The sequence below is a fragment of the Geotrypetes seraphini genome, chromosome 19, assembly GCF_902459505.1.
Source record: "Geotrypetes seraphini chromosome 19, aGeoSer1.1, whole genome shotgun sequence".
Taxonomy (NCBI): domain Eukaryota; kingdom Metazoa; phylum Chordata; class Amphibia; order Gymnophiona; family Dermophiidae; genus Geotrypetes; species Geotrypetes seraphini.
This window is the reverse complement of record NC_047102.1, coordinates 38,238,586-38,257,380: the sequence shown is the minus strand read 5'-3', so window position 1 is coordinate 38,257,380 and position 18,795 is coordinate 38,238,586. Positions and strand designations below refer to the sequence as shown.

At 42.2% G+C, this 18,795-nt stretch overlaps 2 protein-coding genes across 2 annotated transcripts in view; one reads left to right on the top strand and one right to left on the bottom strand.

Annotated features, from left to right (window-relative positions):
* The window catches only part of LOC117352063 (nitric oxide synthase-interacting protein-like), a 742,171-nt gene that overhangs the window by 74,362 nt on the left and 649,014 nt on the right, over positions 1–18,795 (bottom strand). The gene's annotated exons all lie outside the window — the stretch shown is intronic.
* The window catches only part of PPP1R32 (protein phosphatase 1 regulatory subunit 32), a 52,173-nt gene continuing 37,166 nt past the window's right edge, over positions 3,789–18,795 (top strand). Inside the window, exons 1-2 of the mRNA XM_033928091.1 lie at positions 3,789–3,955; positions 13,551–13,701. Coding sequence (XP_033783982.1) covers positions 13,596–13,701 — 106 coding nt within the window. The 5' untranslated portion in view covers positions 3,789–3,955; positions 13,551–13,595. The remainder of the gene's footprint in view (positions 3,956–13,550; positions 13,702–18,795) is intronic.

The following is an 18,795-nucleotide window of genomic DNA, read 5'->3' as shown; positions in this document are numbered from 1 at the left end:
GCTATCCTCATCCCATTCCCCAATTCTCTTGATTTTAGATTAACTCATCCTTCTTCCCATTTGTAAAGGTATTCCACCCAAATTGTTTTCCCCTGCATCCCAATCGTTGACTAGATACTTCTTTTTGATTCAAACCATCTTGGTTCTCTTCCATTTGCAATTTGTATCCCAGAAAGTACTTTTTCTGTTCCTCTTACATCTCATACACTCATTGTATGTATCTCGTTGTAAACATCTCTTACTTCTTGTTGTAAACATCTCTTACTCTCATTGTTTGTAACTTGTTGTATACCGCTTTGAACTTATGGTACAGCGGTATATAAGAAATAAAATTATTATTATTATATCTCAAAATGGGATACGGCCTTGGGCATATTGGAGTGTGTTCTATCAATATTTCAAACTGGATTACAGAATATTGCCTAACCGCCTAATGTGGGTGCCAGCATTTACACCAGGTTCTAGCCGGCATAAGTCCACCTAAAATTAGGTGCAGGATTTGCACTAAATACTATACCACTTAAGGCATGTGCTTTTTATAAAATAGCTCTTGGCACTAATTTTTTTCAGTATCTAAGTTTCAGTGTCATTTATTTAATCCGGCCCAAAATGCCCAGAATGTTTTGTAACCCTTAGGTCACAAGAACAAGCTGAGTCAACATATGCTTTTGTCCCATTGCTTGCATGGATTTGCATTTTAGTTTTGTTATGGAGATCCAAACAACTTAGGCAAAAGCTGTACTAGCTTAGCCTGTCCTTATGACATAGAGCTGTTTGGTTACTCTGCTGTTAACCCCCCCCCCCCCCCCCCCACCAAACTGAGATTTCACTCCTATCTATCTCAAACACTTCATGGGGCCTTAGATCTGTGCTAGGGAGTCGTGTACTCTTGGTGGAAGGTGGCAAGAGGAAAGTGGGAGACTGTCTCTTTTAGGATTACACTTCTCCCTCCGTATTCGTGGTTTCAGTATTCGCAGTTTCGATTATTCACGGTTTTTTAGCTTGCTGGCTCCTCTCCCCAAATTACATCAGCTTACATAGAGAAATCAGCTTGCATAGAGAAATCGCTGATTCCCAGCACGTTCTTCACCGTGTTTTGCCTCTCCTTCAGGAACAGACCAGGTCTCCCACCATGTTATTCACGGTTTCACCATATTCACGATGGTTTTTAATAGAAAACAGCGAATAACATATGAAAAAGTTATTTGCGGGTCTGTTAATCCCCTATCACAGCGAATACGGAGGGAGAAGTGCACTGCTCCTTACTAACAAACTCTTTTCAAACAGTATTTTGAAGGATGGTTACCCTTCTGTGTTTCTTTGTGTGTCATGAGATAGCTGTCTTTGAGAACCTAATTTAACCTCTACTACTTCTGCTTTGAACTCTGGATGTACAGCGGGACAAACTTCCCGCTAGATGTCCTGAAAAATAGTTTTGAAAATTGGCACTTGGATGTCCGAGTGGCGATTTAGCTGGGGTTTTGGCCATTTTTCTTTTTCGAAAATGCCTCTAATAGTCTCATAATTAACTGATCTGTTGTGAAGTGTCTTGTATTTTATGTTGTTTAGAGTTGGACATGACAGGATCAGGCAGTTACAGTTATGATGATTAGCAGATCTACCTAATAGTTTACGTTACCGGTAAATCTGGGGAAGCTACTTGGAGCGTCACCTTATAGTTTCAATTCTATTTGCTTTTCTTTTGGTAACCTGTGTAGGTCCATTCAAGAACTCCCAAAAGAAGGAGCAGTGATGGGCTTGAGTCTGTGGCACAGCAGAAATCCCCCCTTCCCCCAGATGGGAGTGTGCGGCACAGTGGTTAGAGCTACAGGTTCAAATCCCACACTGCTCCTTGTGACCCTGAGCAAATCAATTCATAAAACTCAAAAGTCTTTCTTAAATGTACTCCTGGTGTATATCATTTACTGTTGTCTTGTTATATTGACCTTAGCAAAGGAGGAAAAGCCTCGGATTCCCATATGTTTACAAGCGCAAAGCTGAAAAAAGCATACTAGATAGGGGAATAACTTTATCGATTGAAAAACCTCCTGCTCGAGCAAAACTTCACAGTTATGCAAACAATGCTTCAATGTACTGTACATTCAAACTCTGTTAGAGGTCAAAAATGAATCAGTCACTTATCTTAGCTCGAGTCGCTGTACTATTAGTGTTGATGGTACTGTATATTATTAGTACTATGTCCCCCACTGCTGACGATAGCGAGCTGGGCGTTCCGCCGGTGGGCTGCGTCAGGGCGTGGGCTTTCTCACCTTCAAAGAAAACAATCATTAACAGTCAGCCAGTGTGTTATGCAAGGCAAAAAAAAAACACGTACCCCTTACACCAAGATAACAAACTTACTGTCGGCGCTACAATTTAATGCTCACACGTGAGGCAAAGATGGCTGAAGTTCTGAGCAGCATTTAATACTTGCAGTGTCATGATGTCGCTACTGCTTTTTTCAGCTATGCGCTTGTAAGCATACGGGGATCTGAGGCTTTTCCGCCTTTGCTAAGGTCAATATAACAAGACAACAGAACAACATCTATTGGTTGTTCCGTCTTTAAAAGTTATTAGTACACGACGTCATTCTATTTTCTCAGTTATGGCTCCCCTAGCTTGGAATGCCCAAGAAAGAATTCTTGACAAATTTAAGAGCAAACTTAAGGGCTTCCTTTTTAAAGACGCTTTTAGTGACTAACTGAATTCTTCTCGTTTTTTATATTTTATATTAAATTTCATCCCCTTTTCCCAATGTTATTTTACCTTAATTGTTTCTTTTATATTGAATTGTATTTCTTCCTACAACTTTCCCTTTATTTGATCATGTATGTTAAACAGTCTTGTTAGTTATGTTTAGTCAAGTTATTTTATGTTATGTATTTTTATGATATTTTAATATGTTTAATATTAATTTTATTAGTCATGTATGTTTCCCCTAACTTTGTAAGTTTTAGCTGTACATCGCTTAGAATCTGGAATAGGCGATTAATCAAATCCTATAATAAACTTGGAAACTTGGAAACAACAGTAAATGATAGACACCAGGAGTACATTTAAGATATACTTTTGAGTTTTATGAGACAAGAAAGGTCTTTTTTTGGTAAACTGATTATTTTTTTTGTGCCTGCTTATCTTTTGGGTAAGTACAGGTACATTAGTCAGAGTCTGAACCCACCAGGTCAGACTGGGAAAAATGCTTGAGTGCCTAAATGTAAACCACTTAGGCTCTAAGTCGGGGATCTCAAAGTCCCTCCTTGAAGGCCGCAATCCAGTCAGGTTTTCAGGATTTCCCCAATGAATATGCATTGAAAGCAGTGCATGCACGTAGATCTCATGCGTATTCATTGGGGAAATCCTGAAAACCCGACTGGATTGCGGCCCTCAAGGAGGGACTTTGAGAGCCCAGCACTAAGTGGTACAGAAAGAAACAATCTATTTCCTTTAAAAGGCTCACTTCCCCAGAGCCACCACTGTAGGTCACTATGAAGTCAGGAAAAACTTCAAGGCAACTCAGTGCTCCTGTTCCCAGCCACAAGCCACACATCATTGCTTAGTAAGCATGGTCAAACATTTATTTTCAGTCAGCTGAGGAGCAATTCGTTTTACAAACACTTTCAATTCTACGTTAAATACATCACCGATTGGCACCTCTATTGCTTGCAATTCATTGCATTAAAGGAGGTCTTAAATTGCCGGCTCTTCTTTTGAGACGGGCGCACTGCTTGGCCACTTCCACTTATACAGCAGGGAGCAGCTTTGAGTTTCTGGTGCTGTGTTGTCATGCCTGAAGTTGCTAAGATACAATGTTAGCAGATTCACTGTCTACATTCTACTGCAATGATTAGAATTTCTTAACTAGTAAGTTATGACAGTGTGCATAGACTGTGTACGAAACACTTGTACATTGCTGTAAGGATTTTATCATCAAAGATACCGAGGAAACATCAGGCAGGTAAGAGTGAGCACTGTTTGGTGGAGGGCAGGTCCAAAAATGTGATTAAAACGCCTCTGCTAAGCTCTAGCCCAGTGGTCTCAAACTCCAACCCTTTGCAGGGCCACATTTTGGATTTGTAGGGACTTGGAGGGCCTCAGAAAAAAAAAAAAAGTTAATGTCTTATTAAAGAAATGACAATTTTTGCATGATGTAAAACTCTAATAGTTTATAAATCTTTCCTTTTGGCTAAGTCTTAATAATAATATTGTCACTTATAGCTAAAGAGACACTTGATCAAGAAACTGTTTTATTTTAATTTTGTGATTATAATAAACATATCGAGGGCCTCAAAATAGGTCACATGTGGCCCCTGGGCCATGAGTTTGAGACCACTGTTCTAGCATAAGTGATTTGTACTTCTCATTTTGGTTTTTCCATTCTTAAGGTAGGTTTCTTTTTTCTGGTCAGTCTGGAGTTGCCATGTTTCTTTTTTCTCTGCCTAACGGATCTGCAGTATCCCTAAACCGGGACTCGTCCAATGAGAAATTGCATTGCTTACGAGGGGATGCTGAAAAGAAGGGCATGACGTGGAGCCATGAAACATACAAGTTATTCCACATACTCACCTCTTAAGTTCAACCCACTTGGCACATCATGTTTGAAGTTTCTGTCACCCTTCCAAAAATGACTCTGGTATCTGGTTATTGAAATACTGCTGCAATCGCCTTTGCATCGCATGAAAATTGTCAATCTTTCAAACTCTTTTTCAGGTTTGGAAACAGATAATAGGTGGAGCAAGATCTGATGAGTAAGGTGGATGGTCTAGGCACTGAAACCCCGACTGCATCAAAACATCCATCGTTTTGCCAGCCTTATGAGCAAGTGCAGTGCCTTGCAAAATGAGTACTCCTTTCTGGAGCTTCCCTCCTTTTTTCTTTCAGTGCCTCCTTTAATCGGCACTGCAAGTTACACTCATGCAATACCCATATTCCCCCTCCTCCCCAAGCATTCACCCAATCCATGAGTCTCCCTCCCCATGTACTCACCTAATCCAAGGGAATGGAAAATCTCCCATATACCGACAGATTGAAGCAGTTGGGGCTTTTCTCACTGGAAAAGCGGAGACTTAGAGGAGACATGATAGAAACTTTCAAGATCCTGAAGGGCATAGAAAAAGTAGACAGGGACAGATTTTTCAAACTAAGGGGCACCACAAGTACAAGGGGGCACTCGGAGAAATTGAAAGGGGACAGGTTTAGAACAAACGCTAGGAAGTTCTTTTTCACTCAGAGGGTGGTGGATACATGGAACGCGCTTCCAGAGGCTGTTATAGACAAGAAAACATTAAATGGTTTCAAAGAAGGTTTGGATAGATTCCTTGAAGGGTATAGATAGGTATAGACCACTACTCAGGCAATGGGCAGGATGGACCTATGGTCTGCCTCAGCGGAGGCAACTTCTTATGTTCTTATGTTCCCTCCCCCAAACACTCGCTTGATTTCCTTCCAAAGTACTCATCTAATCCTCAAGTCCACCAAAGAAAGGAATTATTTTGTAAAATAAAGAAGTATATTTGGAGTACATGACACATTTTCAAGAGATCTAAGTGGGAGCCATTCAGGAAGCCGCTCAGCGCTGAGCAGCAGTGCCAAAGCATGCTCCTGCTCGGTACCACTCAGCGGCTGGAGCCGGAACTCGTGGCAGCAACTGACTGGGTTAGCAGTGACTGCTGGGCACAATGGACCACTGGTCTGACCCATCAGTGGCAATTCGTATGTTCTTATGTAAGAAACAAATACTCCTTTAAAATAGCCCAATCGTACATTGGCTCCGGGCAAGTCACTTAATCCAGGTTCAAAAAATAATAAAAACCTGCATAATATGTAAACTGCTGTGATTGTAACCACAGACCGGCAGTGTATCAAATCCCTTCCTTTTTCCCTTTCAAAGTACACCAAATACTATAGATCACCAGGTACTCTTCACCAGTCCCCATTCCTCACTTCCCTAACCAACCCTGAGTTCCATAAGCACAAATAAAAATATGGACATGAAAAACCCAATAACAAAGTCACAATGGGAAAAGAAAATCCCCTACGTGACTCAAAGCAAACACACACAAAGTAGGGATTAGACGATGGTCTTCCAAAAAACGGAACCATCAGCGTCTTGCTGAACCACTGCTCTGTGTCAAGTGTTTTATCTGAGCTTTTTCATCAATTGTCATCTTAATAAACATCGTAACTGTTCATTACCTCTGGGAAATGATTCAGTTTTTGGAAGGCTATTGTCTAATCTCTACTTGTGCATTTTGTTTAGAATATGAAGACTAAGTAACTGTACTCTTAGATATGACAGAGCATGTTTATTGCATTGTAAGTATGACAAAATAGAGGATTTATTTGTTTCAAGGCTTTAGGTTCCCCAATAAAATTTTTCATGCAATCTTTGAACTGACAGGCAGGTGGCAGCCTAAAGCCTACCCTTATAGGTTTTTTTGCACTTGCAAAACTGTAACTCTGGCCAGATTCTCAAAATTCACCGTGCATTTAATGATGGACACTACACCAGTCCTAGCAAGTTTGGCGTCCAAGTATTTTACCGGCTGATTCTCAGAATGGCTCACTGTGCTCTTTTGTGTGTTTCCTAGCAGCCTCTGATTGTATTATGCAAATATAATACAATGAGCACACTGGGCGATTTCCAAGTGATTCTCTAACCTCATTACATTTGTGTGTAAAAATTTCTGGCAGGGTCTGAGCTGTCCTAGCTTTACTTTCCTGTCAGTGCCTGAACACTGATTGGCTCAGGCAAGTAAGGCTTGATAGCTCAGACCCCACCACAAAAAATACCAATTAAAAAAACCCCAGACCCCCCAATTCCTCCCTCCTTTCCACCAATCCCTCCCAGGGCCTTCGGATGCCCCCCTCCCATGGTTGGCAGGAGGGATGTCCACTCCCTCCTGCTAGCAGACCGCCGGGGGTCACCTGACAAACCACTGGCCCCCACATTCATTAATGCCCACTCCCGGCTGTTAGGCCCACTTCTTCAAAATGGTGGCCTTTCCCCTTCCTGGTGCATCCTGGGATGCATTAGGAGGGGTCTAAAACCCTGATTGGCTCTGGTGCCTAAGGCCCATTAATAAAGCTTCAAATTACAGACCTATAGTAGCAATTCCATTTTTTGTCAAATTGGAGGGCTTAGTTTATTTACAATTGCTAGATTATCTAGAGCAATTTTCACTCTTGCATGTTTCACAATCTGGGTTTCGTCCATTACATAGCACAGAGACTGTGATAGCTTCACTTGTAGCCTACTGTACCTGCATAACTTGGCAGCAAAGGTATAGGAGTTTTAATATTGCAATTTGATCTTGTGGATCATGAAAAACTGCTTAATTGTCTGGTGAAGTGTACCGATGGTTTAGAAGATTTTTAACATCCCTTACTTATCAAGTTCATTCTTGTGACATATTTTCTTGTATATGGAGTAATTCATGCAGAGTCCCCTAGGGATTTCCGCTTTAAGAACATGAGAATAGCCGTACCGGGTCAGACCAATGGTCCATCAAGCCCAGTAGCCCATTCTCACGGTGGCCAATCCAAGTCACTAGTACCTGGCCAAAACCCAAGGTGTAGCAATATTCCATGCTACCGACACAGGGCAAGCAGTGGCTTCCCCCATGTCTTTCTCAATAACAGACTATGAACTTTTCCTCCAGGAATTTGTCCAAACCTTTCTTAAAACCAGCTTTCTCCATTATTGTTTAACATCTATTTGGCCTCTTTAGGGAATAAATTATCTGGTCTAGGTATACATTTTTAAAGTTATGCTGACGACATCACTATTGTGATTTCAATTTTTTCCACATTATGTGATGCTATGCAGACTATTAATGCTGCAATACTCAATGTTGTAATTTAAGCTAAAGCTTAATTCTAAGAAGACAACATTTTTTCTTGCTATTCCAACCAATTATACAGAAGATAGCTTAATTTTGAATGGAATTTCTTATCCAATCAATTCCACTATTAGAATTGGGGGGGGGTTCATTTGGATAGGAATTTGTCAATGAGAGTGCAGACTGATGTTTTGGTTCAAAAAAGTTTCTATATGCTTTGGAATTTGCAGGCATTTAGTCCCTGATTCAGTATAGGGCACCCGTTCTCAGAAGCTGCGTAAGCGGCTTTTGAGAATCGTACATGGATGCCCTATAGAGAATCACCCTAAGCCGCCTAACCACCACTCTAACTGGCGCCCATGATTAGAGAATCACGTTGTCCCTGAACTGATGGCGGTCAGTTTAGCAGCGGCGGCAGGGACCCAGAGTCCCTCCTGCCAGGACCCCTAAAGCCGACCCCCCATCCCAGAATGTTTGTGGTAGGAGGAGTGCCCAATTCCTCCTGCTGCCATCCCGCTGACACATCCTTCGGCAGGAGGGATGCCCAGTCCCTCGTGCCGGACCTCCCCACCTCCCCCGTAATGACTGCTGCAGGAGGGTTGCCCGATCCCTCCTGCCGGACACCCCCCACCCCCTGCGAAGATAGGCCACTGATCTCCCAGCCTAGCCAGACCCCCCACATCCCAGCTTGTCCAACCCCCCAGTTCACCCAACCCCCCTACCTTTAGTAGTTGGCTGGCTGGATGTTTCTTCCATCTGAATGGCAGGCCTGCCCCTTCACGGTGCATTGTGGGATACACAGGGGAGGGGCCTAAGGGCCTGATTGGCCCAGGCACCTAAGGTCCCTCCCATAAGAACATAAGAATTGCCGCTGTTGGGTCAGACCAGTGGTCCATTGTGCCCAGCAGTCCGCTCACGCGGTGGCCCCCAGGTCAAAGACCAGTGCTCTAAATGAGTCCAGCCTCACCTGTGTACGTTCCAGTTTAGCAGGAGCTTGTCCAACTTTGTCTTGAATCCCTGGAGGGTGTTTTCCCCTATAACAGACTCCGGAAAGTATTCCAGTTTTCTACCACTCTCTGGGTGAAGAAGAACTTCCTTACGTTTGTACGGAATCTATCCTCTTATAACTTTAGAAAGTGCCCTCTCGTTCTCCCTACCTTGGAGAGGGTTAACAATCTGTATTTATCTGCTAAGTCTATTCCCTTCAGTATTTTGAATGTTTCGATCATGTCCCCTCTCAGTCTCCTCTTTTCAAGGGAGAAAAGGCCCAGTTTCTCCAATCTCTCACTGTACGGCAGCTCCTCCAGCCCCTTAACCATTTTAGTCGCTCTTCTCTGGACCCTTTCGAGTAGTACCGTGTCCTTCTTCGTGTATGGCGACCAGTGCTGAACGCAGTACTCCAGGTGAAGGCGCACCATGGCCCGGTACAGTGGCATGATAACCTTCTCTGATCTTTTCGTGATCCAGCATTCTGTTCGCCCTTTTTGCCACTGCCGTGCATTGCACGGACGACTTCATCAACTTGTCGATCAGAATTCCCAAGTCTCTTTCCTGAGAGATCTCTCCAAGTACCGCCCTGGACATCCCGTATTCGTGCATGAGATTTTTTGTTACCGACATGCATCAGTTTACACTTATCCACGTTGAACCTCATTTGCCATGTTGCAGCCCATTCTCAAGCTTGATTATGTCACATTGCAGATCTTCACAATCCCCCTGTGTCTTCACTAATCTGAATAACTTAGTATCGTCTGCAAATTTAATCACCTCATTGTACCAATGTCCAGATTGTTTATAAAGATGTTGAAGAGCACGGGTCCAAGCACCGAGCCCTGCGGCACCACACTGGGGACACTCTTCCAGTCCAAGTATTGTCCATTTACCCCCCCCCCCACCTCTGTTTCCTATCCTCCAGCCAGTTTTTAATCCATGTGAGTATTTCACCCTCGATTCCATGGCTCACAATTTTCCGAAGTAGTCGTTCATGTGGAACCTTGTCGAACGCCTTCTGAAAATCCAAGTGGGGGTGGCCTTGGAGGGTCAAGGTGGGCAACCTTTGGGGGGGTGGGGGGTGTCAGCAGGAGAGACTGGACATTCCTCCTGCCATGATGCTTGGGGGGGGGTTCACGGGTGTTGACAGGAAAGACTGAACATCCTTCCTGCCGTGTTGTTTCAGGGCGGGGGGGGGGTTTGCGGGTGTCAGCAGGAGAGACTGGGCATCCCTCTTACCATTGATGCTTGGGGGGGTGGTTGGGGATCACAGCAGGAGTGATTGGGCATCCTTCTTCCTGGGGAAGGTTGCGGTGGATCATGGCATGTTTGTGCAGGAAGGATTGGGCATCCCTTTTGCTGGCGATCATTGTGGGGGAAGGGGGAATCGGTTGCTTGGGCCGCTGAACTGATCGTGGCATCTGCGATCAGCTCAGTGGCCCGATCCAGAACTTATATCTGTTTTGACTTGGTCTAAATCAAAACGTATAAGTTCCATCCAGGCAACCTGTCAAACTTTCGGTTATGGCTGCCGGACAACCTGCCCTATCCACTCCTCCAAAAACGCCACTTTTTGCTCTGGGTACACAGAGGCAGTGGAAAGGCCTAAGCTGGTTTTAGATATGTCTAAAACTCTGTTCGATTATTGGTACTTGAACAACCTGTCTTTTTGATCATCCAAGTGCCAATTTAGGCGGGTTTTTAGACTTTTTTTTCATTATGTACCTCACAGCATCCAACAATTCTGAGTGGGGTACAATAGAACATACACAATAAAATGTACAGCTAAGTCATAAAATACTATACAAAGCAAATAAAAGACAACAAGAAAGTTACTTAGCAAAAAAAGGAATCATTGATAGATACGATAAAAGAGAATTCGTTTTCAAGTGTTTTTTAATCTGTAGGACTCCATGTGGAACATCTGAGTTCAACAGGTAAGTTATTCTAAAGACGAGCACTATGTACTGAAAACATTGAACAACAATAAGAAGTCTCAGAAATTTATAGGATTTAATATCTAGCAGCAATTTATATTCAGAATGTAAAGAACAAAGGGGATGAAATAAGCAAACCAATACAGGTGAGCTAAGCTTGTGAAGTATCCTATAGAGCAGTGGTCTCCAACTCAAACCCTTTGCAGGATCACATTTTGGATTTGTAGGGACTTGGAGGGCCTCAGAAAAAATAGTTGTCTTATTAAAGAAATGACAATTTTGCATGAGGTAAAACTCTTTATACTTTCTAAATCTTTCCTTTTGGCTAAGTCATAATAATAGAACATAAGAACATAAGAACATAAGCTATGCCTCTGCTGGGTCAGACCTGAGGTCCATCATGCCCAGCAGTCCGCTCACGCAGCAGCCCAACAGGTCCAGGACCTGTGCAGTAATTCTCTATCTATACCCTTCTATCCCCTTTTCCAGCAGGAAATTGTCCAATCCTTTCTTGAACCCCAGTACCGTACTCTGCCCTATTAAGTCCTCTGGAAGCGCATTCCAGGTGTCCACCACACGTTGGGTAAAAAAAGAACTTCCTAGCATTCGTTTTGAATCTGTCCCTTTTCAACTTTTCCGAATGCCCTCTTGTTCTTTTATTTTTTGAAAGTGTGAAGAATCTGTCCCTCTCTACTCTCTCTATGCCCTTCATGATCTTGTAAGTCTCTATCATATCCCCTCTAAGTCTCCTCTTCTCCAGGGAAAAGAGTCCCAGTTCCTCCAATCTTTCTCTATCTATCTATCTCTCTTTCTCTCTCTCCCTCTCTCTCTCTCTTTCTTTCTCTCTCTCTCAATATTTCTCTCTGTCTCCCTTTCTCTCTCTCTTTCTGTCCCTCTCTACTCTCTCTATGCCCCTCATGATCTTATAAGTCTCTATCATATCCCCTCTAAGTCTCCTCTTCTCCAGGGAAAAGAGACCCAGTTTCTCTATCTCTCCGCGTATGAAAGGTTTTCCATCCCTTTTATCAGACGTGTCGCTCTCCTCTGAACCCTCTCGAGTATCGCCATATCCTTCTTAAGGTATTTATAGCTAAAGAGACATATGACCAAGAAACGGTTTTATTTTACTTTTGTGATTATGATAAACATACCGAGGGCCTCAAAATAGTACCTGGCAAGGCCGCATGTGGTCCCCGGGCCGCGAGTTTGAGACCACTGGTGTAGATTAAGCACAAAAGTTTAAACTCAATTCGCATAGAAATCGGCAACCAGTGCAAATCACGAAGGACAGGTGTAATATGTTCAAATTTAGCCACATTAGCAACCACCCTAGCAACAGAATTCTGAGTAAGCTGCAAAGCTTGCAACGTAAATATAGGCAAAGCAAGATATAAGGAGTTAGAATAATCAAGAAGTGGTGACAACATTGCGGCTACAACAGAACAGAAATTATACGATGACAAGTAATCTTTTAATCTTCTCAAGGTTCTCAGTTGGAAAAAGGCTTCAGGTACCACAGCTTAAAAGACAAGCTGGAATCAAGAATCATACCTTGTACTTACATTGGCTAAGATTGCATATGATGGAGGTACTAGGCATTCAAATCTTTCTCATCGCATTCATTAAGGATATCCTGAAAACCTGACCCACTGGTGAACCTCAAGGCCTGGGAGTAAATACCAAGGCCTTTGACTATGCTTTTCTTAATGATGCGAGATGGCAAAAAGACTAGTTTTTGACAAAAATTACTCCACTTCCTTACTTTTTCAGAGATGGCCTTACCAAGAATTGCAATGTGAAGAAGAGGGCTGAAGTACACCACAAGGAGTATACAGCAAAAAAGCACCAAGGGACAATCAAATCGACTTTATTGTTGGACCCAACGCAGGCCGTGTTTCGGTGATACGACGCCTGTCTCAGGGATCGAAGAAAGTGAAAAAACTTGAAAATAAGCAATCACTTAAAAACCAATCGTCCCCAAAGTGAAACACACAAGGGAAAATTCTAGAAGAAGCGCCCAACAGTTAGGTGCCGATATAGGCACCGTTTAGCGCAATTCAAGTAAAATTGGGAGCTGTTTAATGAATTGTGCTGAGCGGCGCCCAATAAATAGGCCAGCTGTAACCACGCCCACGCTTAATGTGCATAGCTCCTATTTTTTTGAAGGCCGCCTACATTTTTAGAGGCGCCTTATTGCAGAATCACTCTTTCTTGATAGGCGCATAAGTTTTGATTATTGCTTAATTGAGCTTGTTAATCAATTTAGATAGGCGCCTATCTGGTTGGGCGCCTCCGAAATAGGTGCCTAACATCAGGCGCCAGTTACAGAATTTGGGCCACAATGCTAGACCAGGACCGTTAGCGTTTCCACAGCAAAATGGTGCTGTGTGTTTCACTTTGGGGACAACTGGTTTCTAAGTGATTGCTTATTTTCAAGTTTCTTCACTTTATCAGACCTCTGAGGCAGGTGTTGTATCGCCAAAACATGGCCCGTGTTGGGTCCAACAATAAAGTCAATTTGATTCTCCCTCATCTGGGTGGCCCTTGTTAGTTTCTTACCAAGAATTGATCTGAGGACTGGAACCACAGGCTGTTTTCTCAAGTAGAACCCTAAAGGTCTAAGCTACAACTGACCTTATGTAAAGAGCAAAATGTTATTTGTTCACTTTTGGGCTTCTTGTCTTAAAATTCCCATTTTGTACATTTTTTTTTCTTTGACACACTTCAGACCATACCTTGGCTCGCAAGATTTACCTGCTCCTTAATGTCTCTCTTGCTTCTGTAGCTTATTTCGTTGAACCTTTGACTTGGTGATTAGTCCAGGAACATAATGGGGCGACTTCCTATGGGCTGTGTCTCACCGTATGTGAAGACAAGTACTGGAGGGAAGGTAAACCCCCTGAGATTCTATTCTACCATCTACTGCACATCTTATGGTGAGTACAATAGTGGTGGACTGTCTACTTTTTTGTGTTTTTCAAGTGATGTAGCATCCTGGCCAAGTTACACAGGCAATGATTGAGGACTCTCATGTTAAGGACCTTCTTGCTGTTCCATGAGCAAGTCAAGCAACACCACATTCTGGTTTTCCCATTCTCTTTATTCTTCACCATCCTTCTCTTGCTTTGCTCATGCTCTTATGTTTCCCTGTTTTCTCACTCATTTCAATTTCCATTGGATGTTTGCCTGATGTTGGTCAGTTGGACATGAAACCTCCACCATCCCTTTACCATTCAGGGTACCAGAAGGATTTGCTGCTACAGCATCAATTGCAATTCTAGTGCAATAGGTATGTCATTCTGGACAGTAGGGTATTCTCCCCATGCTTGTGAGCCATGCAAAAGGAATCCACTCTAGGTTTTCAATTCCTCCTCCTTCTACAGATAGCTCTGCTGCCACTTCAGTTTTTCCTTCCGTACATGAGCCAGAAGGTGTCTTTCTGATCTGCTCTGTATATTTCTTTATGATTTTTGGTATTTTTAACTATTTTTGCTGCTTTCAGTGCACCAGAGCACCCCAGTGAGGGGGAGAACTCTGATTACATGAAGAAGAAGCAAATTTGGGTCTGGAACCAGCAGGTTAAACCCTTGGGGACCTGTTTGGCCAGCCTGCAGAAAACTTTGTGGAGCTCGGAGTCCATATCCCTAATAGCTTAGCTCACATACTGAATCGTAGGGTGTGACAATCCCAGCGCTAGCACTGGCTTAGTCCCAAGGAAATGCAGCATCAATAACTTCCATTTCCTAACCAGAAGAGCTGGCCAAGTCAGTAGCCATAGTCAGGAGTCAGCTGGCTACTCCCCAGACAGTGAGGCTGAACAGGACAGGGACAGCCACACCACACCACACCATACCACAAGATAGGTTTATTTCTGAGCCAACAAGGTTTACTGCTTTTAAAGAGAAGCCTGTTACTTTAAGGCAGTCCCTGAGAAAGCAGCATAAAGCCAGGCTCTACAGGTTAGAGCCAGATCCCTTCCCCCACTCAAGGTGCAGTGGGCGTGGCTATCCCAAGCATAAAATTCAGGGCTTGGAACAGCAAGAGAAGGAGCAGGTGGAAGAGGGAGCAGAGCAGTGCCCTTCGGAGCCATGGTTGGACCAGGAAATAGAGATGTCTGAGGAAGGACTGGCTTTATCCCACACCTCCAGGGAACAACCAGGTTAGGAAGCAGGAACCCAGGATTTTCAAGTTTCAAGTTTCAAGTTTACCTTTATTTGATGAATCGCTTATCAAGATATCTAAGCGATGTACAGTTAAAAAACCATCAGAGTGTGGTAATACAATTTAGGTTACAAGGTCACTTAAAAGACAGACATACATTTAATTTACTAAATTCATTTTTAGGACAAACGAAGATTGACAAACAAGAAAGGGTGGGAAGGGAGGGGAGAAATTACAATCTTATTATTTGTTAGAGTTTGACATCAAAGGATAAAAACAAATTAGGCAATAATGGGTTAAGAGAAAAAAGAAAGAAGAATACAGAAATCTAGAAGGACAGTGTTTTATAGGTCAAAAGCGTCCTGGAATAAATATGTTTTCAAGTTTTTCTTAAATACTACAAGGTCGGTTTCATTTTTAATAAAATTTGGGAGGGCATTCCATAGTGTGGGAGCTTTTACTGAAAAAATGTCATTGCGTCTAGTACCTATGATTCTTAGCGATGGGACTGAAAGCAAATTAGATGAAGAAGATCTTAGCGAACGAGCAGAATTATGTGGGACAATCATTTTTGAGATAAATTGAGGTTCATTGGTGCTTAATGTTTTATAGACTAAAAATAATATTTTAAAGGTAATTCGATGGGTTATGGGCAGCCAGTGTAATTTAATTAGTAAAGGTGAAACGTGGTCAAATTTCTTTGCATTAAATATTAATTTAACTGCTGTATTTTGGATAATTTGGAGACGTCTATTTTCTTTTTGGGTTATGTTAATAAGAAGCGCGTTACAATAGTCCAGTTTAGAAATGATGAGAGAGTGAATTAAGATATTAAGAGATTTAGTTTCCAAGAAAGTAGAGATCGAGCGTAGAAGCCGTAATCTGTAAAAACAGGTTTTAACTATTGCGCTGATATGGTCATGAAAGGATAAATCAACATCGATTATTACACCGAGGATTTTCAATTTGGATACTGATTCTAATGGAATATTGTCAAGTTTGAATGGTATTTTTTGGAGTATGTCTCCCTTCCAAGTAAAAAGCATGGTTTTTGTTTTTTGAGTGTTTAAAGCTAATTTGTTATTGTTTAACCATGTTTTCATTTTTTCTAATTTGTTAGTAATTGTATTTATTTCTTCAATGTTTTCTGGGTTAAGAGGATGCAGTAGTTGAATATCGTCTGCATATGAAAAGGTTGTAAATCCTAATGACTGAGACATGGTGATAAATGGGGATAAGAAGATATTAAATAGCAGAGGGGATAATATAGATCCTTGTGGAACACCAGAAGATAAGGAAAAATTATCGGAGTAGGACTCATTAAATTTAACTCTCATGGTTCGGTTTGAAAGGAAGGATGTTAGCCATTGTAAGATTTGGCCGTCAATCCCTAATGATTGCAGACGGTAGAGAAGAATTTCGTGGTCTATGGTGTCGAATGCTGCAGATAAGTCCAAGGAAAAGAGTGCTACGGATTTGTGATGGTCCAGAAAGTAGTGAATATTTGTAACAAGACCAATCATGGAATATTCGGTGTTATGATATTTTCGAAAACCTGTTTGGTTGGGGTGTAATGCGTTAGTGGATTCGATGAATTCTGAAAGCTGTTCGAAAACTAGTTTTTCCGTCAATTTCATTAGAAATGGTAGATTTGATATGGGACGGTAGTTCGATGGGTCATCTAGACTAGATTTAAAGTCCTTAACAATTGGTGAAACAGTAGAGGATTTCCAAGTACTGGGTACAGTTGCAGTAGAAAAACTTTTTAGTATAAGTGATAGGATAAATGGACCAAAATTAGAAAAAAAATTTTTTTAAGTAAAATGGAGGGATTAATTCCATAGGAGAACCTTTTAGGTTAATTGACTTAAGATGTCTTTCTATATCGTTTATGGTTGGAGTTCTGAAATTTAAGCATTTGGATGTTGGAATGAGATTTTCAGTAGATAAGTTTTCACAATTAGCAAAGGATGATATGTTAGTCGAGAATGTTTGTCTTATTTTCAATATCTTTTGGCAGAAATGGTCTGCAAGTTCTTGTGATGTTAGTATTGATTTTTGCATTGATGTTTTTTTATTTCTTTGTTCCGGATTAACAGATTTTAGAATGTTAAAGAGGACAGAAGAATTTTTGGCCTTTTGAATTTTATTATTATAGTAAGACTTTTTTTCTTGATTGATTTCGCTTTTATAATACAGAGAGGTGTCCCTAAATTTTTGAAGATTGAAAGAAGTTTTGGCCGAACGCCATTTCCTTTCTGCAGCCCGAAGTTTATGGAGGTGGGTCTCTAAAATGAAAGACAATAGCATGTTTAAACCTCTGAATTGTTTGTTTGAGATGGCTGAAACCTCTGTTGGAGGAAGCAAGAAGCTGTTTTGTGGGGAGTTTTGTTTTTCTTCTTTTCTCCTAAGAAAGGACTGAGAATTAAAGCTGAAGAAACCTGAGGGAAAGGCAGAAGTATTTAGGTTTATCTGCCTGTGATTATTTTGAGGTTTTCTTTAATTGCATTTACTGGCTGTGTGGTGGGTTGGTTTATTTTTTTTTCTCTACTGCTCAGGTTGGCAATAATCTCAGCCAGGTGTGAACTATTTTGAATGTGGGTCTAGGGAGAAGTTTTGAGAGCCAGTCAGGCCAAGAAGATTGGCATTTATTTGGTTTTGTACTTGAATGCTAATGTGTAAATTTTTCTCTCACTTGTGTAAGCCAGACCACATTCACCTCTTCAACAAGAAGGAAAAGGGACAGGGATGAAGCCATCACAGTGCCTGATTAAAACCTCAGCGTCCACCTGTAGCACAAGCAGCGTGGGCAGTTACAAGCAGCTAAAATCCAGTGGTGAAGTTTATTGTTTTTCATCTCTCTGCTTGTCCTATTATGATTCGCTGAAGTGTATTATGCATTGCAGTCTTTAAAGGAACTGTCCTAGCAGAATATTCTTGTTTGAAAAGTATTTTTGATTTTCATGCAAACTGTGGTTTGTTTTTCTTTTGTGTTTGACAATTGCCAGCCTTGCTATTCCAACCTAAGCCCAGTGAAAGGGCTAAATTATTGTTTTTTCCACTGACTGTTTTGTGTGGTAGTGATGTTTGGCCACTTCAGCCAGTACACCTGGTGACCCCAGGCAAGCGCCTGGGCCAGAGCTCATTCCTAAAGGGTTTCCTCATTTCCAGGGGAACACGCCAGGATCCTAGTTTGGTCCACACCAGCGCCCTCTGCTGTCCTGACCAGAGATGTGGTGGGCGACAAGGGGCTTGAGTGCAGGCTGTTAGGCATAAATGTGGTACCTTGGGTATGTGTCCTCTCCAGAATGCACTGCTGGTTTCCACAGTCGGACTCCCTTCAAATGACACTTACATAAACTCCAGATTCCTGCAGAAGTATGAGTAGGTGGCTCCGTCCACAGTCATTATTACGGGACATGCCCCTCAGAATAGCTTTCTTGGTGATTCTCACAATGGATGCCAGCCTGGTTGGCTGGGAAGGTCAATTCCAGGGGTGCCCAGACCAGGGGAGGTAGTCGACCTCCCAGAGAAAGTGATCCATCAACAGAGTAGAGTTTTAGGTTATTCGACTGGGCCTTCCAGATGCTGGAGTAGATTCTGGAAGGACAGGCTGTCCAAGTCTTCTCAGATAATGCTACAACTATGGCATTTGTCAATTGCCAAGGAAGCACCAAGAGTGTGCAACTGAGTTTGGAGACCCACTTATTGTTCCAGTGGGCAGAACTACACCTACAAGCAGTTTCTGCAGAGCATGTAGCGGGAACACACAATGTCCAGGCCGATTTTCTCAGTAGGCAGAGCTTAGACCTGGGAGAATGGATGTTGTCGTCAGCAGTGTTCCAATCCATTGTTCACCGCTGGTACTG